Source organism: Ovis canadensis, chromosome 25 (genome assembly GCF_042477335.2).
Source record: "Ovis canadensis isolate MfBH-ARS-UI-01 breed Bighorn chromosome 25, ARS-UI_OviCan_v2, whole genome shotgun sequence".
NCBI classification, from domain to species: domain Eukaryota; kingdom Metazoa; phylum Chordata; class Mammalia; order Artiodactyla; family Bovidae; genus Ovis; species Ovis canadensis.
In genome coordinates, this window is record NC_091269.1 from 33,635,877 (window position 1) to 33,659,000 (window position 23,124).

A 23,124-nucleotide genomic window follows, 5' to 3' on the forward strand; every position below is an offset into this window, starting at 1 on the left:
GCAGCAATTTTTGATGGATAAAGTCATACAGGTTTATAAATTATTCTCAATCAGGAAGGAGACTTAGACAGTATAGGGGCCTGCTTATCAAGACCCCCAAATCCTCTGTGGCACTGCTCCTCAAGTAGTGACTTCATTGTCAATTACAGTTTTGAAATACACATGGAGTTGCTTTGTATAACTTCTCCAAGTCCAAACCCAGTGTGTTCATCAGGAGTAAAACAATTTTCAACGGAAACAAGTCAAGTGACTTGACAGTCACACTCCTCTAAGCTTAAAACTTTGAGATCAGACATGGTGCCATGGTGCTTCCAATCACATGAGAAGGGAGCCAGCGATAAAAGATAATCTTTTTTTTTCTCACTAGACTAGAGCAGAAGCACCGCTTACACCCTGGAGCATGACCATTCAGATAGGACCCGTATTCAAAGTTTCCATCAGCTTTTAGAGTACGGTATTATGTGCTGATATTTTATAGATATTTTACACAGTGATCTAATTTTTGACCACTTCAAAAGAATGTGACTGATTGCCCAACTTAAAACAACTGTGACATTCATGCAACAATCTGCCTCCTGTTAATAAAAACCTCATACCTGTGGGAGAAAGTTGTTTTTTTTTTTTTCCCTCTCCGAACAGGGCATGAGGTATTTGTGTTACCTAACAGATCCCTTTTAGGTGTGTGTTTATAGCGGGGTATAGAGATCTTAAAAATAAAGGGAAATTCTGTGTGTGTGTCTTTTGCATGACAAATGTTTGAAAAAACTTGAAACCTTTTATTTAGGGAAGACCTGTGGCTATTAAGATTCCATTCTCTTTTATTTGCTCCCTAGCTATTGGAAATAAACCAGCATTTTTCACCCATAAAGAGGGAGGAGGAGGAATACAAGGGGCTGGGGGCTTAACCGGTATGGGAAATGCTTCTAAGGGCTGTCTACACTTGTAATCACCACCAACAAAACCACCCCAAGTACAAGAGGCTGCCTCCACAGATTCCTTCCGATCACTACAAGGCTGCCTTTGTTTGTAAGGATTTTGCTTGGAAGTAACCTCAGTTCATCCCTGAAAATGAGGTCACTGTCCCCTAAACACATGTTAGGCATGGTTAGCATCTTTTCACTGGGACTTCTGCCAGGGAGGCCCCTGCTGTCGTACATTTCAAACCTGCCAGGGCTTCTGCACATAGTAGCCGCTCGGAAACTGAAAGGCAAAACAACATTCCTAGCCTTATCTTGACTTAGAGGGGAATGAGAATCAGTTTAAAAAAAGAAATACAGGGCTGGCAGCCTTTTGTTTTTATAAAGGCAGTGGTTTTGCTCTTTTTTTTTTTTTGATTTACATTGCCATGCTGATAAAACCACTCTCATCAAGTCTATTATGATGTAACTTATACAGAAAAGAAGATCCAGAATCCAGGCCCCTTTATCTGGGTGAGATATATTTTTTCACTCATCGTTCAGAGTCCTAAAAATTCTCCTGGAGACTGATTAGAAATAAAAATAAATATAGAGAAGATGTTTCTCATAGAGGAAACAAACAAACAAACAAAAACACGTTAGTTACTGGTGATGGGCAAGTGGGCATTTCCAGTCTTTCTCCATGTAAGGTAATTCTGTTGAGCTGCTGAACAAGATTTGTTTGCTTTTGTCTGAAATTTTCTGGAATACAAAGTAGGACTTAAAGGGCCAGTTTCACCTGCCTCCCAAGGGATATACAACCATTTGTATCAGGGAGGGAGAGTTTTGAATGTCTTAATAATATGAGGCCAACATAGTAATCTTTTGCCTTTATTTGTACTAGCCAGGGGCAGAATTTCAAGTCACTTTGACTTAAAACTCTCATTAAAAATTTTTTCCTTACACAATAGAGGCTGCAATTTCTCTTAGTATGCTGTAGACACAGATTATATCTTAACTCTACTATGTGTTAAGTAGAAACCATAAATAATGTTAGGAATTGAGAGAACAGAATGATTTGACTAAATGACAGGGAAGTCTCCACCTCCCCTAAAAACTCCCTGACACTATATGATGGGAATACGGCTCTTGGTATATATCCAAGAGTTAGGGTATATATACCCTTACAGCTCATGGTAAATAAACAGTTTATTTCCCCATTGAGCAAAACATGGGAAAGTGTTCATGAAAGTTCTATTGTAGCCAGAGTACCTTATACAAGATGTGGAACAAGGTCTAACTCTTTACCCAAAATGTATTTGAAGCTTTAAATGCAAACCAAACAAACTCCTCATTCCATCCAAGGACATTTCAGATAGGGCGAGCGAGTCTTGATTTACATCAGAGTGAAGGTGTACAAGAGGGATACGTTATTTTAAGATTCATAAAATATTTATCTTTGGTTATTCTGAAATGATAAAGGTCCAAATAAGTAAGCAGGAAAATAGCCACAGATGGAGAAATCATTCCTGCAAAGATGGTTTTGCAGGTACATTCCTTATCAGACTTGATATCTCTGCTGTGTTTGGGCATGTTTCAGGATATCTCTTGGGACAAAGAAGCACTAGACAAACGGTAACACGTTGCTTGGGGAAAAAAAGAAAAAGTCTATTCTCAGCGTTCTTGGAGCTCAACAATTCAGAATATGGAACAGCCCTGGAGAATTTTCTGTTTTTTTTTTTTTTTCCTCCTATCTTCATCCACAAAGATGGAATATTACAGCAAGGAAGATTTAGTCTTTAGGGAATTTTAATCATCTTCATTTTAGGGAATTATTTTCTCCACTGAGATACAATAAGAATGCAATAGAAGATTGCATAGAAGAGCAGTTCCTGTTAATTTGCAATGTGTCCCTTTTGTAGGTGGCAGGCTTTCCAAAACGTATAACCGAATGCCTTTTTCCACTTGTTAGGTGGAAGGCGAGTGCTGAACAAAAAAAATATATAGCCATTTGGGGTCTTAAAATTTCTCATTGTCAGTCATCCCTGTCTCTCTTGCTACGCTTCATCTAGTTCATCTGTCTCAATTATTTCCCACGTGAACTTGTCTTTTAAGAAATCTGTTTTTGCTCTCCCATGAGTGATGGCTGCCTATAAAATACCTGATGCATAATCCATACTTCACTGTTCACTTTGGGAAATGGCTGTCTTAAAGGAGCAGGCTCCCCTACCCTGGGAAAGATCGGTTGACATGTATCTCATATTGCCTTTATTTACAATTGTGTTACAGCACGAGTGTCACTTACGTATGTGCCCTTGACTGACCTCAGCAATATGTACTAAATCTCTAGACACACAGCCCTGAGCTACTATACTGTTAAGCAAAGGTTTATTATACAGATGATTAAATCTTAGCCTTAATAAACAGCTTTGCTTTGTATTAACAAAAGTAAGGTATTTTTTGCACACACTTTGCTTTTTGAGGTAGGTAGAGATCACCTCATCATTTCTACTGTATAAAGAGAAAACTGAAGCAAAGACGGGCATGATTTGCTTAACTAGTTAGAAAATTGCTGACAAGACATTTGAGATTCCTGGATTTAATGTTCTTCCCACTACTTCATAGTCCAAGAACAAGAAGGAATTCATCCACAATTTTATGGTATGCACTAATAAAAAGAATTGGTTGAAGACTTTCCTGTCAGACTCCTGAGATGAATGAGATCTCCAAGGTCAACTGGTCCAGCCTCCCAACTCTCTCTCCTTACACAGCCATCCCACAGAATGCTGTCGGGCACAATAACACATCTCAACAGTGTGACCCCACGTCTTACAGATGAAGAGGACTAAAAACAACAGACGACTTTGTCTCTTTAGACATCAAATGAAGCTGCTGAGGCCCAATGGTCGAAATATTATGCAGTCAACATTTGGGACTCTATAAGCACCTTTGTTTACAAAACAAATACCAGGTTATTGCACATCTCGGCTGAACAACATGGATAACAACAGATTGCAGAGTCCCTTAGAAATCTCACCTCGTAATACTAAGATAACACTACTTATCACTTAAGAAATACAGAGCAGCTACTTCTGGCATCACGTGTGGTGGATGATATAAAATACGTCAAATGTTTGGGATTTTTCCATTAATTTGGTATGTTATGAATCAGAACGAGGATGTCAGGACTTCATGCTTAAGGATCCTTATTATGTAGGAGGTATTGGCATGAGGCCTAAAATATTTAATTCAGGGAACTATTCACATTTTAAATATAGCAACTGAAAACAGTGATAAGCTAAAATTGGTCTAGGTATAAGGAGAAAAGAGAAAGTATTTACAGTGGAAATGAACATTTTCCCAATGTTTTTCTTTTCTTTTTATGAAATCAGGAAATAAATAGTTTGTTTTTTAGTGTGGATAGACTTGATGTTGCAAACATAACTATTTTCTCCTGGTGCATGAATGTACTATCTATGGTCTGGATCAACAAGGTAATCACAATATACTGGACTTCACTTCCTGGTCAGATAATTAGAGGCTTGGGGTTAAAAACCCAGAGGAATTGAAGGGTGAGGCCGACTAAACCAGAGGGAGATGTTAGCTAGTGAGAGGAAGGGTTCTTGAATTTATCATCCTAAAATGCTGTGTGCTAGCTGGTATAGCTGAAGCCTTGCTGGTATATGAAACTATCTGCCTTTTTGGGGGATCCTTGCAGGGAGGGTATTTTATACTGATTCTTTTCAAAACCAATATACCAAAATGCTACTGCTCTTTTCCATTTTAACTTTTCATTTCTACTTGAGTTCTCTGATCAACAAAGGAATCTTAGGAGCACTTGGTGAAAACATAACTAAATAAGCTCTTATGGGAATGAATAAAATGTATTTAAAAATAAGCTCAAATCACTAGCAAAGTCAAATATAGATAGATAGTTGGGATTCTTAAATATTCTTCAAGTGACATTACAGAACAACAATTGTATTGCGTTGACCAAAAACTTTGAGTGTTTCTTTAAGATGTTAAAAAAAACCTGAAGGATCGTGCTAACCCAATAATTAAATCTTCACACTTAGTGCAAGAGGGTTGCTCAGTTGTAAAGAATCCGCCGGCCATTGAAGAAGACGTGGGTTCAATCCCTCTTCTGGGAAGATCCCACATGCTCTGGAGAAAATAAGTCCCTGCACCACATCCATGGAACCTGTGCTCTAGGGCCTGGGAGCTGCAACTATTCAGCCCGTGTGTCCTAGAGATCACGCTCTACAACAAGAAAAGCCACCACAATGAGAAGCCCACATATTGTAACTAGAGGGTAACCCCAGCTCACCACAACTAGAGGAAAGCCTGCAGAGCAACAAAGACCCAGCACAGCCAAAAATAAATAAATTTAAAACATTATTTAAAAGTGGGGGTGGGGATGGGGACAAAGAGAGAAAGCAGGTAGTGCCTGGATGTGCCTAAGATCTTTTTCAAAGTACAATGAAAACTCATGGTAAAGATAAAGAAGGATTTTTTTTTCCCACTACATAAAGTAAAACATTTAAAAATAGACTTTATTCTAAAGTTAAGTTACCCAGTGAAACATGTAGTCATAAGCAGTCACAACATGGTGGGAGACTGTGAAATATCCTGTTATACTATAATCTATCAGCAAAGACATACTACACGGATCCTGGGAAGGATGGCTCATGTTTAAGGAGCTTCTCTTCATGCAGAAGATAAAGGTACTAAGTCAGGGTTAGCACGTCATATATGTATTTTAAGGGTTTGGAGGAAGATCTAACCTAATCTATCCCATCCTATCAGCAAGTACTTTTGAACTGTGACGCTGGAGAAGACTCTTGAGAGTCCCACGGACAGCAAGAGGATCAAATCAGTCAATCCTAAAGGAAATTAATCCTGAATATTTATTGGAAGGACTAATGCAGAAGCTGAAGCTCCAATACTTTGGCCGCCTGATGCAAAGAGCCAGCTCATTGGAAGAGATCCTGGTGCTGAGAAAGACTGAGGGCAAGAGAAGTGGATGACAGAGGATGAGATGGTTGGATAGCATCACTAACTCAATGGACATGAGCCTGAACAAACTCTAGGAGACAGTGAAGGACAGGGAAGTGCGGCATGCTGTAGTCCATGGGGTTGCAAAGAGTTTGACATGTCAGAGCAACTGAATAACAATCAGCTAGTCAATATATTTTGATGATTGCAGAATTCAGATTCTGGAGCCAAAATGCCTCAGTTCAGCATCTGGCTCTACAGCTTACAAACTGTGCGACACTGGAAAAGATACTAAAACATACTGTAGCTCCGTTTCTTCATCTATAAAATGAGAACCGCAGTAACACTGAACTTGTAGGGCTTGTCGATAAGGTTAGTAGTAATAGTAGTAGTTGAGTTGCTAAGTTATGTCTGACTCTTGCAACCCCATAGACTAGCCTGCCAGGCTCCTCTTTCCATGGGATTCTCCAGACAAGAATATTGGAGTGGGTTGCCATTTCCTTCTCCAGGGGATCTTCCCAATCCAGTAATCTTACCTAGGTCTCCTGCATTGCAGGCAGATTCTTTACTGACTGAGCTATGAGGGAAGAAGGGAGATAACACATAAAGCAGTTAGAAATGGCCTGGCACACAGACAGCCCTTAATTAATGCTATTCATTATCACTATTTCAAAATTTTTTAAAGTTAAGTTTTTTGCTTGGTTGTCTACAGCTATGACCAGAAGAGTCAAATGAACATAACTGTTCACACAGGATCTGAACTCATAAACTGACCTGATTTGAGCAGTGCTTTCAGCAACTAAGCATGCAAACCAGGCCAGAGAACATCCGCGGTGCATTCCGCCTACAGTAGTGCTTCTCAAACTTGTCTCAGGGTTCCTTTCCACTCTTAAACATGACTGAGGAGCCCCAAAGAGCTTTTGATTCAGAAGGTTATAACCTTTACTACTGACCATACTAGGAGATAAAACTGAGTATTAAACACACACTTATTGATTTAAAATCACAGTAACACACTTATTACATGGTAACATAAAATATATGCCTCATGAAAAAGAAATAAATTTTCCAAAAAACAAAAGAACTGTACAAGGTGAGAAGACTCGTACTGGTTTATAGTTTTGCAATTCTCTTTAATGTCTGACGGGAGAAGACTTGACTCTCATATCTGCTTTGGCATGCAATCTCTGGCCACGTGTTGCTTTGGAAATCTGACCTCAAACAGACAATGTAGTTAGAGAAGGAGGGATGTCATAGACACTCTTCTGGAAGGGGACAGGGACACCCAGGGAGTCCTGGACCACACTTTGAGAATGGCTGGTCTACAGGCAAGTTGTCAAAGGCTTACTTCATGGTACGGAGGACTACTTTCTCTGAACAGGAGAGTATGAGCAAGAATCATGACTAGCCAGAAATGATACACGAGAACCAACACATTCTACTGCAAGTGGTCCCACCATGTCAGAACGACAGCGGGGAAATTCTTTATAGAACCTTGTCCTTGTATAAATGCAGCTCTAGAGACCAACCCTGGTAAACTTCTGGACTGGAAATAAATCTTATTTTATTCACTAAGACAGAAAGCTAGCTAGTACAATTTCCTGTTCAAAATAATCAAATATTGAAAAATAATTGCCATTTATTATAAGACTAAATGGTGGCTAGAAGGCCAAACATTATGTTAAGTCTCATTTATGAAAAATTTCTGGCTCCTTTTCAGCTCTATAAATAATACCATGTTTACTCTCAACTTAATTCAACATTCTTTTGATGAGAAGCTACCCTCTTCAGAAATGAAGAATTATTTAAAAAATTCTAACAACTTATTTATTGAGTGCTTAACATGTACCAAACTCTGGGGCTCAAAGATGAGTAAGACAGTCTGTTTAAAAAGTTACAGCATTATTCAAAGTATAATTTATCTTATTGATATAAGTGTTTTAAAAATATAACAGAATAATCACTGAATTACAGAAACATGCAAATCAGTAATATATCAGAATGATGCTAAGTTAGAACATAATATAATCAAGAATTCAAGACTAAAGAAAATTGAAGCATACCCAGATTTTACAAAACATTATTTAACATTATTGACTTTTTCTACTCTTTAAATGGAAACAACATTCACTTGCCACTTTTCCAAAGAAAAACAGCACTAACTTCTCAGTACTCTCTGGAAATAAGTGTCTATCTTGAACATCTACATACATCCAAATCTTCATTTCATATAATAAAAAAGGGACTACTAAAATTAAAAAATTAGATTCTTTATAGACTTTAACACTTAAAAATGATTAATTAGTTAACTATAGATATGTGCCTGAAATTTGTTATATAATCTAATAATATATTTATCAATAGTCTAATTAAAAGGTATAGTTTAATTTTGATTGATTACTAATTTTTGCAATATACTCTGGGGTTATAATAAAAAGAAAATATAACAAATAAATATTTGCATTAGGATAAAAGAGTTGGCAAATATATTTTGTTTCATAACTGAAAAGGCCTTAACATTATAAAGAGAATGACTATTCAAAAAAGATGACAGATTTTAAATTCTCTTTTGTTCAAATTAATATTGATTAAACTTGGTTATTGCACAGATTTATAACTGAGAAGAGGTAGTATCTGTATATTGTCACACAGAAGAAAATAAATTTAGCTGATAAGTAAATACCATACTAACTATATAACAAAAGTTTTCACTTCAATACAAGAAACTTAAAAGCTGGCAAAAGAGTCAGTTCCGTTTTTTTCATAAAATCTTGACATAGATAGTCTCAGAAGTAAACTGATAGGTTTTGTGATTTCTGTTTTAAGCTAGATTATATAAAATTTTCTACTTGCTCCCAACTTCTTAGAGTGAAAATCATCAATAATAAAATTAGGGATTCTCTTAACAGATAAACATGTATTTATTAATGGATTATTAAACCAAATCTATAAAATCAAACACATCTGAGTTGGAAGATAGAAAGTAATAACAAGAATTTCTATCTGGAATTATCATAAAATACCTTTATAGTATTTAAAAGTAATTCACAGCTATTGAAAGATCTGATTATTAACTGCCTCTAAATTGTACATTAAAATTATATTAAATTTGAGCTTTTCTCAATATTATTAGAGTCTAGATTTTTTTTTGGCATTAGCGTTATTTAAAAGTTCAACTTTAAGACTTAATTTTTCATCAAGGCTTAATGGTAAAATTAGTTCCATAAAGGCTTGATTATTAGCAACCCATGAGAATTTCTAACATTGGCAAAGGTATACATATGTTTATATTTTTAAAAGGCTTGTGCTGCAAATCTTTCACAATAAGAAGCTGTAAAATCACTGGAAGTTTCTTCCATAACACAACTAAGCAATCCTGTAGAAAAATCTCTAAACAACTCTATAGAAACCCCAAGCCAAACAGAAGGAGCAAGAGGTATTAATGATCATTTGGGAAAATGTAATTATCTACAATACCCTCTCTGCAAGGATTTTATCCATAGTTCAGCTCATGCAGATGAACTGTTCAGTCTTCAAGCCAGAGTTGAAACCAGGAGATGAAGAATCCTTATTCATTGTCCAACCAAGCCTAGTCCAGCAAGAGTACATGCTACTCCATTGTGACGCGACTTCTGTGTGATCTGTATCGGGTCAGTACCCTTCCAGAGTCACTGCTTAGGGCAGGATGATTTCAAATTCAGTCTGTCGTTTTACTACATGCTTTTTCAAACAGCATGCCCACCAAAACAGAAAATGCTGCACATATGGGCTGAGATCAAATGCTTTCACCATTCAGTTGATATATTCTGACACAAGGCAGAAACAAGATGGTCTGCTTTTATTCATTTTTTCCTTTCAGATCTCAGATCTTTCCTTTTTAAATTAATTTATTACTTTGTAAAAGGCCAAAGTTTTTACATGCTTTAATATATGTCATATTTGCACTTGGCTCAAAACTTCCCAGGAATTAATATTTCTCAAAGTCAAGTCTCACTAGGTAATCAGCAAATGTCATTATATCTAAAATTTTTAGCTCTACAACTAATTGAACAGAATGCATATCTAAAAGCCAACCTTCAATATAGCTCATAATTTTTGATGGGTGATTATTTTTAGAGTGTCATAACATGATTTTTTAGGTGGGACTCACCTGTCAATATGCTTATATTACTAGTAAATTACAACTGATGCCAGGAATTCATGAAAAACATTTATATCTTTATTCTGAATCTCAATGTTTAATCTAAAAAGTCCTCTCTCTTAAGGCACATGTTTGAAAATTCTCACTCAGATTAAAATCTCATAGATGTCTACTGTTGAATATAGCAATATTCCGTAAAGATCATAAAAGAATATTCTTTGCTGAAAGATTAACCTATCTTTAAGAATACCAATATTAAAACTGAATCCATTTAAAATAAGGTTCCAAGTTGTGAGAGAGATCTCCGAATTGCTTTCTGCAGCACTAAGAAATGACAGTTCTTTTCTCAAAACCATTAGCAGGTCTTTCTACCAGAGAATGGATCCAGGACAAATGTCTATTTTCCTGATGTCTTCTTCTAGTCACTATGACCATTTCATATGAAAGCCTCATTTTACTTTCCAGGATTTAATATACTGAATTAATAGCAAATACTTCTCCCTTCTATTCATAGTGTCCTCATAGTTAGATAAACCGACAATAACTGAAAAGGCAGGTAGAAGCAAGAGATCACATGAAATCCTGAACTCTGCTATAATCTAAATAGTATTTTATGAAACCTTCACAATCAAATACATCAGAATTTTATGAACATCACACCAAATATCTCTTTCCCATAGTTATCCCTTAAGGGGAAAAGACTTACTATGCTAGTTCTTTAAAATTAAATGAGATGCCTTATTTATATCTATGTGCAATTCTATGAAAACAAAAACAACATTACACTTCCAACCCCCAAACTACATCCTTCATCCACTATTTACATGAGTTTCAAAAACAAATTTTAACCCTATACTGTTTTTTCCTCAACTGTAGAAGTCCATATCCTCGATAGCAAATAATACAGCAAATAATACAGCAAAAAAGGCTGAGTTTAAAGCTCTCAGATTTTTCTTGAGAAAAGTGTGACAATTCAAACTTTCTTACATTCTTGGGTCCACTGGGCCCTTCCTGCACCCAAAACTGCCCACTATCTTTCTGCACGTGAATAAGCAACCTCCTAAGACCGGCCTGAGATGAGCACATTACAAGTTACATCTGAGGCGAAACGTACCTAGAATCCAGATCCCAGCAAAACAGAAAGAAAGGACACCCACTGCCCCCCACACGTGGAACTCAGGCAATCCACGGTGCAGAGGAGCAGGCTTCCTTCTTACCTGCCAACAAACATTTTGTAAAAGGCACAACTAATCAAACCCAAAACGGCACTTTCTGTAAGGAAAATGCATTTCATTCCAAATCGTAGATGCTTACTTGTTCTGGGAAGCTGTCTCCCTCTTCCACTGCCATTCTCTGTGGCCAAGTATGAAACCTGATAACTCAATTAGTTAACACTCTGGACACAGCATTGCGTCTAAAAATATCCGCCTTGGGGAATGTAAAGGTTTCCCCTGACTCCTAGTAAGGAGGTCCAAACTGGTCAGAATGTCCCTAAGTATTGAAACAAGGGGTGGGTGGAGGCAAGGATGGCCGATGCCTTGGTCCTTACAAACAACATAGTACTTCCCAGCATTCCCCTCGGACTTACCATATCTGTGGCTTCCAGTCAAGCTGCGTGTATTTAGTCATGATATGGGGATACCGAAAATAGCAGGGCAATCAGCTGGGAGTGTACCCTGGCTGCTGGGAATCTCTCATGAAACCAGCTTTTGTCATTCTGCTTATCAGCACTTTCCTCTGTATGCAGGCTACTCTGACATTCCTTCTAAAGACAATACCACCATTTTCTCCTCCTCTGGGATCCAGTAAGACCCACCACCCTTTACTACTGAGCTTTTTCAGCTTCTAATTTCTTTTCTGCATTAGCTTCACTATTGAAGATATGGATACACACACACACACACACACACACACACACACACACACACATTAAAGCAGACTACTACCAAGGAGAGTTATCTTACAAACTTAATATCCTTCTGTCCAAGGACAAATATAATTGACGACCTTTTAAAAAATATAGCACTATAAGAAGCTCATGAGTACAATCAGAAAAAAAAAATACTCATTGAATGCTTCTGATCAATGTTTTTCAATTTAATTTTTAAAAAATAGTCAAATTCAGTTTTTCAGATTTGGGGCATACAGTACTTAGGTAACTTTTTACTAGTTTTACCCTTGAGTTCAAAAGTCAAAGCCCTAAAAAAATCCATCATCCTAAGAACTTGCATTTATGTTTTGTTTAGAATAGTTCTAATCGATAGGTCCCTCAGATCTGTCAGACTTGAAGGAAACCATTTGTAGTGAACTGAATTCAATTTTGAGAAGGCCAGTGTGTATGTCTATTCACTCTCTGTCTATTTACAGAGCCTACTACTGGTCAGCCACTCCTCTAGGTGCTGGTGTGGTTTGAGCAAGGAAAGACAATAAGCAAATTAGAAAAAAAATCCCTCCCTTAAGAAAGCTTATATTCCAGCAGGAACAGGGCAGACAGACTCTAAGCCATAAACATAATAAAGAAACTCTTGAATACAATGAACAGAAAAAGTACTGTGGAAAAAGAGTAAAAAGGGGGGATTATAAATGTGTGTTTAGGGAGGGGGTGTATAAGCCTGATACTAATAATACTGGTAAAATATTAACCATGTATATAGCATAGGATTTTATGTTAAGAATATAATTATTAGTATAACTAATTCTGTATAATATTAAGAGCCACATGAAATTTCCATTTTTGTAGGTCACTTCCATGTACATACCAGCAATTTCATATGGTTTAATAATATAATCATAGTCATTATCATCATTTAATAGTTATTAAGGGTGCTGCAGGCAAGGCACTATATTAATTTCTTACATATCGCTGCACTGTGAAGCACTTTCTCTTTATAATTGTGAGCAAGACACTAGTGTTTATATAGGTTAAATAACTTGCCAAGGACACCAGTTAGGAACTAGCCAGAATTTGCATCTAATTCTACAGGATTCTTAAGGGAAGGTTATACACTGCCAGCCAACAACAAGTACATGTTTTCTTGGCCCTCAATGTGCTTTAGATATATTTTCAGTTGGAAACACTGAAAAATTGAGAGATATATCAAAATCTATAGTTCCTGTTCAAAAAAATAAATAACGTGAGGATCTGGCAAGTCGGGGCCCACCATTCTGCTGGGCCATGACTCCAGTACTGAGCGATGGGTTCCTGCCTCCCCTCTTAGCATCCCGATGGGCTGACTATGGTCTGCTTCACTCCTTGACTTTAGGGGGCTACTATCCAGAGGCATTTGATATTGGGCCTCTGTTCTAAAGTCTAGGCCTAGAGACAGAGTGAAGTAAATCAGAAAGAGAAAAACAAGTATTGTATATTAACACATATATGTTGAATCTAGAAAAATGGCTAGAATCTAGAAATATGGCTATCAAGGGGGAAAGGGAGGTAGGGTGGGAGGAATTGGGAGATCGAGATTGATGTATATATATATACACTATTGATATTATGTATAAAATACACAACTCATGAGAGCCTGCTCTACAGCACAGGGGACTCAACGCTCTGCAGTGACTAAAACTGAAGGAAATTGAAAAAGGAGAGGATATATGTATACATATAGCTGCTTCACTTTGCTATAGAGCAGAAACTAACAACATTGTAAAGCAACTATCCTCTAATAAAAATTAATAGTAACAACAAAAAATAAAGCCTGTGCTTCTGACTGCTGGGTTAGTGATTCCCAAGGGAGTGTGGCACCACAGGAAGGCAAATGACACCCAAGATAGGGGTGACCCCTGGGGAGGTCAGGCATGGCTCTGAAATGCCTGGGGTCATCTGCCAGCTGCACACCTTCGTCTTTTCCCCACTTTCTGCATTCAATCATTTATACAGTCACACTGTTGGAGGTGAGCCTCTGATAGCCGCTAGTAATGATGCTTTCGCAGTGAACACCGGAGAAACCCTGCCGGGCCTATCTCTGGACTGACACACAGGAGAGCCAGAGTCACCCCTGGAATAGCGTAGGTCGGATTCTCCTGCTGCAGCCATGAGGGGTCGGGAAGGGGAAAGGTCCTGTCAGGTGATGCCCGGGAGGGGTGAGGCTGGCCGAGAAAATCCGCACCATCCCCGGGCCAGCTGTTGGAAGAATGAGGACAAACTCTTCTACCAAATTCTGGGCTGCTTCGCCAAGCTCAGCTCTTGCCTCTGGAGCCTCAGACTTTCTTCCAATGACATTGGCTGTGTTTCTTGTTCTCTTCAAGATCACCCTAGATGTCTGTGTTAACACACTTGGTTTACCAGAAAGCTGGGGGCCTAGGAGTGCAGGGCTGTGGGTCTATTCATTGGATGCTATAAGCCATTCCTTGTGTCCCCAAGGGAAATCAGAGAACAAGATATCAGGCTCCATGTGAGCATCAAAGCACCACCAGGGTTTAATCACACGTAGTAGCAAGGCATTCTTCCTCACATCTGAGATCCCTCCTGCCAATTTCTTAATCTCCTGTCTCCAGTGAGAAGACAGAACAGTTCATTATTGTCTTCCAAATACTCAAAACTATTATTGGGTTATCCCCCACCTCTCTGATCTCCTCATTCCCTAGGATAAATAATCCCAACTGATTCAACCTTTCCATGGAGTACTTCAAGGAAGAACACTCCATCAGTTCAGTTCAGTCGCTAGGTTGTGTCCAAATCTTTGCAACCCCATGAACCGCAGCACGCCAGGCCTCCCTGTCCATCACCAACTCCCGGAGTTCACTCAAATGTATGTCCATCGAGTCAGTGATGCCATCCAGCCATCTCATCCTCTGTCGTCCCATTCTCCTCCTGCCCCCAATCCCTCCCAGCATCAGAGTCTTTTCCAATGAGTTAACTCTTCGCATGAGGTGGCCAAAGTACTGGAGTTTCAGCTTTAGCATCATTCCTTCCAAAGAACACCCAGGACTGATCTCCTTTAGAATGGACTGGTTGATCTGCTTGCAGTCCAAGGGACTCTCAAGAGTCTTCTCCAACACCACAGTTCAAAAGCATCAATTCTTCAGCACTCAGCTTTCTTCACAGTCCAATTCTCACATCCATACATGACCACAGGAAAAACCATAGCCTTGACTAGACAGACCTTTGTTGGCAAAGTAATGTCTCTGCTTTTGAATATGCTATCTAGGTTGGTCATAACTTTCCTTCCAAGGAGTAAGCATCTTTTAATTTCATGGCTGCAATCACCATCTGCAGTGATTTTGGAGCCCCCCCCAAAATAAAGTGTGACACTATTTCCACTGTTTCCCATAATTACTCCCAAATAAGAAGGGTAATAATTCCCATAATTGTCTCTTTCAACCTACCCCCTAGCCAGGACATTTTCTTTCCCCCGTGATCATTGCTCATCTCACAGATACCACAGCTGCAAAAGGAGAAGCAGAGATAGAACTTACCCGAACAGTGAGCACAGGCTGACATGGGAGGCTATTGTAGCCTGAAATGGGAGGCTGGTGGAAAAAAACTAAATGCTCCAAAATGGGATATGATGTTCACACTTTCTATCTCATTTTCAGAAAACAACTGTGGGCTACTTGTAGGAGAACCAATAGTCAAAAATATTTCTCTCACAAAAGATAGTCCGTCATGTAAGCTTGGAGTTCATGTACTCAAACCTCATCATTTGAAGGATGAAGAATGGAAGGCCAAGTGGTTGCATGATGGTACACTATGAATCCGTACTATTGCTGTACCTAGAATTCGTAATGGATTCCTTCAACAGGCACCAAGATGGAGGGTTTTTACCGAGTGATACTGCAAAGCACAAAATGAGATTCAGCTTGTGATTTTTTTTAAGGGGCACCAATACTGCTCTTGAGGACTGATGCTCCCAAAGAACGATGGTGCCAGCATCCTTCAGGTATTCTTCATTTGGAGCTCGGATGAAGGAACAGAAACTTGCATCAGGATGTGTAAGGAAGAGTCCCTGGCTTAAAGGAAAGTCTGGTGATGTTTTTCTGCATGGATCTTTAATGTACAGAGCATCTTGGAGGTTACAGCCTTTATACCAATCTAGTCTCCCACTGGGAACCAAGGATCCAGTGTCCACTCATGTCAAGCCACTCTGAGTTGTGAGTCATCCGGCTAGGACTGGCTGGGGAAGTTTTCTGTGAGCACCCTCTGCCAGCAGAGGATACAGTTTGGGCCGAGAGGAGGGCAGGGGTGCTACGAAGCTGCTTGCTTGCTGCGCTTTGCTTCCAGCCACTCGTTCTGTGTGAGGGCCTCCAGTGACTTCTCTGGCCCTGCCTGCGGGCTGGGGGTACTCTGCACTGTCTGTCTCTTCCTGTCACCAGACTCCCAGTGGGGGGCTCTTCCCTACATGCCCAATGGACATTTCAGGAGGGTGGAGGAGGCAGAAAGGAACCAAGGAGAGGCTGGTAGCATGCGCATGGATTCTTGGGCTAGCCCCCAATGTCAGAAACCGTTCCTAAGAGGAAGAGGGTTTTTTGTGCCTGTGCTGAAATCATTCCTGAAATCTCTTCTCTTCACAAATCCTCTTAAGACCCAGTAGGTCCAAGACAAATCCTTGGAGAAATGCCGCTTCCCTGTTTTGTCCACCCTAAAAACAGGTTTTCCACATTCCAGCTTTTTAATTGTGAAGGTAGGTTTCTCATGGGATGTCATCAGTATTTAGGTCAGGGGATCTCCAAACTATGACCTGAGGGCCCAAACTGACCCACTACCTGGTTTTGTGCTGCCCATGAACTAAAACTGGCTTTTACCTTTTTAAATTGTGGATGTAAATTAAAAGAATAATAATATTTTGTGGCAAGTGAACTATGCAACTCATATTTCAGTGTTCACAAATAAAGTTCTATTGGAACATGTGGGAGGTGGTATGGCCAAAAAAACCCCAAAAAACAAAAAACAAAACATAAAACACATACTTTCTGCCCTCTTTCAGAAAAAGTTCACCAACCCCTAATCTACAGCCAGGAGGTTGGAAGTTGTATTCTTATGACATATTTTTGAAAGGCAGTGGAGTATCCTGGGTACCTATAGTGCTATCTGATCTTTGAGATTGAAAAATGGCAGGAACCTCACAAAACCCCCGTAGAATACATTCACCTATTAGCATCATGGGACAGAAAATATCACTGTCTTTTCATGAAATAATTTAAGGTATTAATATACTTTCTATCCCCTCTCTGTGCATAATATTGAACATTAGAACCTAGATCCAGTGAAACTGTCTCTGTTTCATATTCAACAAAAACATAAAATGTGTTTTGAAAGGAAAACAAAATGATGTCAGGATTGACATCACGAATATGACTCTTGAAAACTTGTAGTAACAAAGTGTGCTCTCTTCTTGTTTTCCTCCTTTCCAGTTGAGACCATGACACGGGCATTATTCACAGGAACACATGGAAAAAGCAGCTCATTGAGCTTCTAGGAGGGCAAATGATCTAATCTACAAGACAGCTTTTAAAGAGCAGAGTAGTCTGGATTGGCCATATTCAGTATTTTCCATATCTTCATCAGGGCACATTCTACCCTCCTTTATCAGCAGAGAAACAGACAAGAAAAAGGATAAAAGAAAAGTGTAGAGATTCAGAAGGGACAGCAGCCCCTTGACTTTGGAAGGAGAATGAGTTTGGGATGGCTCCTGTGGGCACCATGGGAGAGGGTGGTGAGGAGAAGCCCAGTGTTCAGGGAAAACACCCCCCTCTCCCTCCTCTGCATTCCGAGAGTCCTAAGCCCCCACCACTTTTATTAAAACAACCAATTCTAAGGTGAGAACTACCAATTCATCAAAACTCTCAGAAGCTTTGATTTATCCCCAACGAAAGTAGAGACAAATTTCTTTTGCACTGAATGTCTGGGTTCTGGGGACTGCTCTTTCACTTTCATAGCTTCCAAACCCCATCCACACATTTCCCAACTCCCCAGTCCCCACTACCACACTCCCTCAAAATCTTGTATTCCAGAAGAAATGAAATGAACTCAAAGATTCTCTCCTCTTCTCTTTTGCAAATGGCTCTGTACGCAAATGAGGCCAGTAGAATAAAGAAGGAGGTCCCTTAGCAAAGATACAAGAGAACAAGTAGCGCATGGTGACCTATATCCTATCTTTTTGCCTTTTCATACCATTCATGGGGTTCTCAAGGCAAGAATGCTGAAGTGGTTTGCCATTCCCTTCTCCAGTGGACCACATTTTGGAAGGACTGATGCTGAAGCTGAAACTCCAATACTTTGGCCGCCTGATGCAAAAAGCCAACTCACTGGAAAAGACCCTGATGCTGGGAAAGATTGAGGGCAGGAGGAGAAGGGGACAACAGGGGATGAAATGGTTGGGTGGCATTATCGACTCAGTGGACATGAGTTTCAGCAAAGTCAGAAACAGTAAAGACAGGGAATCCTGGCATGCTGCAGTCCACGGGGTCACAAAGAGTCAGACACGACTGAGGAACTGAATAACGACAGCCTATGTCATCTTCAGCACTTCATATATGGGCATTCTCAATATCTTCACACTTCAACTCTAACAGATTGATAAAAGGTAAAAGGTTCAGTTCAGTTCAGTTCAGTCTCTCAGTCGTGTCCGACTCTTTGCGACCCCATGAATCGCAGCACGCCAGGCCTCCCTGTTCATCACCAACTCCCGGGGTTCACTCAGACTCATGTCCATGGAGTCCGTGATGCCATCCAGCCATCTCATCTTTGGTCGTCCCCTTCTCCTACTGCCCGCAATCCCTCCCAGCATCAGACTCTCCCTTAATGAGGAAGAACACTGGTCTTTATGAGCCCAAATTGCATGAAGAGAGCCCAGCTATTTCCGGACTACCAAAGCTGTATTCAGTGTAGCCTGAAGAAACAGAATGGCAAGATATCTATTAATTATTTAATAGGCTCTTGAATATATAAATAAGAACATGCAAAATTCAGAACTCATTATGAAATGATCACTCCTCTCAGCTCCAAGGGGTTCCATTGAATGTAAATATCCCGCAGATGAAACTATGTTTCTGCTATTATGCATGTTCAGGGCTTGAGATTTTGAAAATATGCTCTGGGGCTCTAACCAGTCTAAGAACAACACCTTTAAAGATGATCAACTTATAGTTGTACATTCTCAACATGGACACATTACTCTGTGAGGGTGTCCAGAAAATCTGATGCCTGTACAGTTTTCTGAAGATGAACTAGAATGCTTGAAAAACATTCTCTGTTTGACACTTGTTCGTAAAGGAAAAACACTTGCTGAAATAGACCAACCCTTTAAAAATTCTTTATTTAAACCAGGGATCCCCAACCCCCAGGCCACGGACAGGTGTGCACAGCAGGAGGTGAGCAATAAGCAAGCTTCACCTGCAGCTCCCCACTGGCTCACCGTTAGTTAGTGTCTCACTCACGTTAGTGCCTGAACTATGCCCCATTCCACCCTCCGTGGAAGAACTGTCTTCCATGAAACCCATCCCTATTGCCAAAAAGGTTGGGGACTGCTGATTTAAACCATAAAAAGGAAGAAACCAAAGGTAAGGAAGAGAGAAATTGGACTTGGGTCCACAAAATCATCCAAGGCACAGTCCAACTTAGTATTCAAAATTGCATTTTATCACCTGAAACCAGTGCACTCAGTTTCTTTAAAATCTTATGGCATTGAGTTAAAGTGCGTGCATGTCCACACACACACACTATCACCTGAAATCAGTGCACTCAGTTTCTTTAAAATCTTATGGCATTGAGTTAAAGTGTGCGTGCATGCCCACACACACACACACACACACACACACACACACACACACACACAGAGTGACCTATGTTTCCAGGAATCTTCTAAGGGTTCTTCAACTCTAATTGCAAAGCTCTCATTCTGACTTCTGGTTGACAAATTCCCATCCAGAAATGAAGAAATTAAGATCCTTTTGCCAGACACTGCTTTTGCTATAAATACACACACACACACACATACTATGTGAGACATGTTAAATGTGGATAATTCTTTGAAGAAAACCAGTTTTCTTTTGTAAATAGAAGACACTAACTATTAACCCATAAAATTATTCCTTAGAAAAAAAGCTATGTATGATTTGGATACATTAAGGAAAATAATAAATAGTGGTTTAATAGGAGGATGTAAAAATGCATTCATCAACAAAGTTCAAGAGCCAAAGAATTTAATAAATCACTGAGACATATTATGAAGCAAGTCTGGACTCAGTAGTCCTGATGCCCTCCTGAGATAGACCCACATTCTGACTTCTATCCAAATGAGCCCCAGATTCTAACACAAGCAACTCCCAATGTCTAAGATGTGTAGAAATGACAGAATTGTGAAAGCAATTTCCTTTTTACTGAAAGCACATTTTCCCCAGAAATTCAACGAGGGGGAGAACTCAGTACTAAATCTCTTCACACATCGTTCCATGTGCAAGGTCCTTTTCCTCAAGTCTGGAACTGAAAAGGTCAAGTGGAGCAAGTCACATGTTGGCCTGCTACTGGGCAGAAAGGACTGGCGTCCGTCATGTGTTATGTTCTAAAGGGTGAGAACACTTAATGACTCCAGCCCACATTCCAACCATCTTTAATCTCTCTCAGGCAGCAGGGCATGAAAGGGGGCTGGGAAGCAGCAGCCAGTTATCAGAGAAAGCAAAAGACCTCCTCCTTTCATCAGAGTGCCAGACTTGGTGGGGAAAGGCCATCTTGCGGTGGTGGTTATTCAATGACAAAGACTTGTGGAAAGTTCCCCTGTTCATCTTCTAAACCAGATGGAGGTCTGTTGGCTACTGGCTCCAAAGCAACATGCAGTCAAAACAGCACATGGATAAACCAGAAGGAAAGGAGGATCATGTGTCTTCTTTTGGGTACAGCTGAAACAGCTGCTGGACAAGGGTGTCCCCCTTCAAACTTCCTAGGCTATGAGATGCACCCCATACTGAATATTTCTAAATCTAACTGCAATGAACCGTAATTCTACTTTGCCACACTGAAGGATAAAGTCTTCATACTTAGTCCATTAACTAAATATTAACTAAGCAATTGGGTACTTGATGCTAAAGCTGAAACTCCAATACTTTGGCCACCTCATGCAAAGAGTTGACTCATTGGAAAAGACCCTGATGCTGGGAGGGATTGAGGGCAGGAGGAGAAGGGGACGACAGAGGATGAGATGGCTGGATGGCATCACCGACTCGATGGACGTGAGTCTGAGTGAACTCCTGGAGTTGGTGATGGACAGGGAGGCCTGGTGTGCTGCAATTCATGGGGTCACAAAGAGTCAGACACGACTGAATGACTGAACTGACTGACTGATACCTAAACAAATTCTCTGATATCACTTATTACCTCTACACCCTGTCCCCCACCCTGAATTTATGCTAAGGCCACACAGGCTTCTTTAACAATGTTCCAAACACTAATGTTATTCCTGCCCTAGGGTCTTTGCATTTACTCTTTTCTGGGCTTCCAGGCAGGCGCTAGTGGTAAAGAATCTGCCTGCTAATGCAGGAGACACAAGAGATACAGGTTTGATCCTTGGGTCAGGAAGATTCCCTGGAGGAAGGCATTGCAACCTACTCCAGTATTCTTGTCTGGATAGTCCCAGGGACAGAGGAGCCTGGCGGGCTACAGTCTATAGGGTCGCAAAGAGTTGGACACAACTGAAGCGACTTAGCATGCATGCATGTGCCTAGAATGCTCCCTTCCCCTAGTTCTTCCAGGGCTGCTGGTGCCGTCTTATGAATGAGGCCAAAGAATAAACAGCATTTCCTCAGATGAGTCTTCTCTGGCCACTTAATTTAAAGTAGGCCTGGGACTTCTCTGGTGGGCTAGTGGTTATGTATTGACCTGCCAATGCAGGGGACGTGTGTTCGATCCCTGGTCCAGAAACTAAGATTCCACATGCCTTGGGGCAGCTAAGATTGTGTGCAGCAGCTACTGAGCCTGTGCACCCTCGAGTCCAGGCTCTGCAACAGAAGAAACCACTGCAATGAGAAGCCCGCACACAGCAAGGGGAGAGTAGTTCCTGCTCACAGCAGCTAGGGAAAGCCCGTGTACTGCACCAAGGACTCCACACAGCCATAAATAAGTAATAAGCAAATCTTTAGGAAAAAGTTGGCTTAGGGGAACTACCTTGACACCATTACTTTCTATCTAGCACTGTTTGATAAAGTTTCCATTAGCTCAAAGTTTATTCCTTCCTTTCTACCCAACCCCCAAAGAATTTTAGTTTATGAAAGCAGGGCTCTGTCTGTCTTGTTCACTGATAGAAGAAGACCAGGAATATAGTAGATGCTCCATAAATACTTGTAAAAGAAGGAGAACAGAGTTCAGAGGTTGTGGGCAGGAATGAAAAAGGATGGGCTTGAGTTGTCTCTTGAGGGCAATTACAACAGCTAAAGGAAGATAAGCGGATGCTAGGCTGAGGGGAAAGGTTGAGCAGAGTGAGTTCTCAAAGTATGCTCCATGGAGACAGCCTCAGGGTGGATGGTAGCAATTGCTGAGCCCTTGTTCTGAGCCCAGCATTGGGCTGGGTGCCCTGCATTTCAGAGTTGGAAAGAATAAATCTCTTTATCTATATAAAGGATGGTGCCTGGCATGGAGTTTGGCACAGAGCGAGGCCTCCATGTCTGTTAAATGTTGGAAGCATCTATCTACTCCCTATATTACTAATGGTCCAGAGAGGCAGGAGTGTTGGATGCTCTGTTCCTGCAATAAAGGGAGCCTGTACAGGCAAGGTGGACACAGCCCCCATTATCTCCTGACCTTGTCATGTTGCAGCTATTCAGTTATGGTCTTCAAATGGCCAACACTTAATCTTAGACATAGAAGAAGCCTCCCAATGGGATCCAATTTTCCCCATAAGAAACCCTTACAGGATAATGACTTGTCCAAAGTCACTGGATTGCTTGTTAGTGGGTTCCACATTTTCCTTCATTAAAATCCTCATTAAGGATTTTAATCCTTAATATTTTGAAAAATCTTCTAATTTATTGTCAACATTCAAAATTCAAGACAGTTCTCATAAAAAAAGACAGATATCTGTCTCTTCTTAATAAATCAGATGCTTTGAAACAACCAGCCCTTCATTTCCATCCATTTGGCAAAGACTAATTGTAGTTGAG

At 40.1% G+C, this 23,124-nt stretch overlaps 1 protein-coding gene across 8 annotated transcripts in view; it reads right to left on the bottom strand.

Annotated features, from left to right (window-relative positions):
• ANK3 (ankyrin 3) overlaps positions 1-23,124 on the bottom strand; it is a 383,729-nt gene that overhangs the window by 271,277 nt on the left and 89,328 nt on the right. For 2 of the 8 annotated variants that reach the window (XM_069571717.1, XM_069571714.1), the window contains exon 1: positions 11,347-11,627. The exons of the other annotated variants lie outside the window; for them this stretch is intronic. In XM_069571717.1, the coding sequence (XP_069427818.1) occupies positions 11,347-11,382 (36 nt within the window). In that variant the 5' untranslated portion in view covers positions 11,383-11,627. Of the gene's footprint in view, positions 1-11,346; positions 11,628-23,124 lie in introns of those variants that run through there. 8 annotated transcript variants of the gene reach the window in all.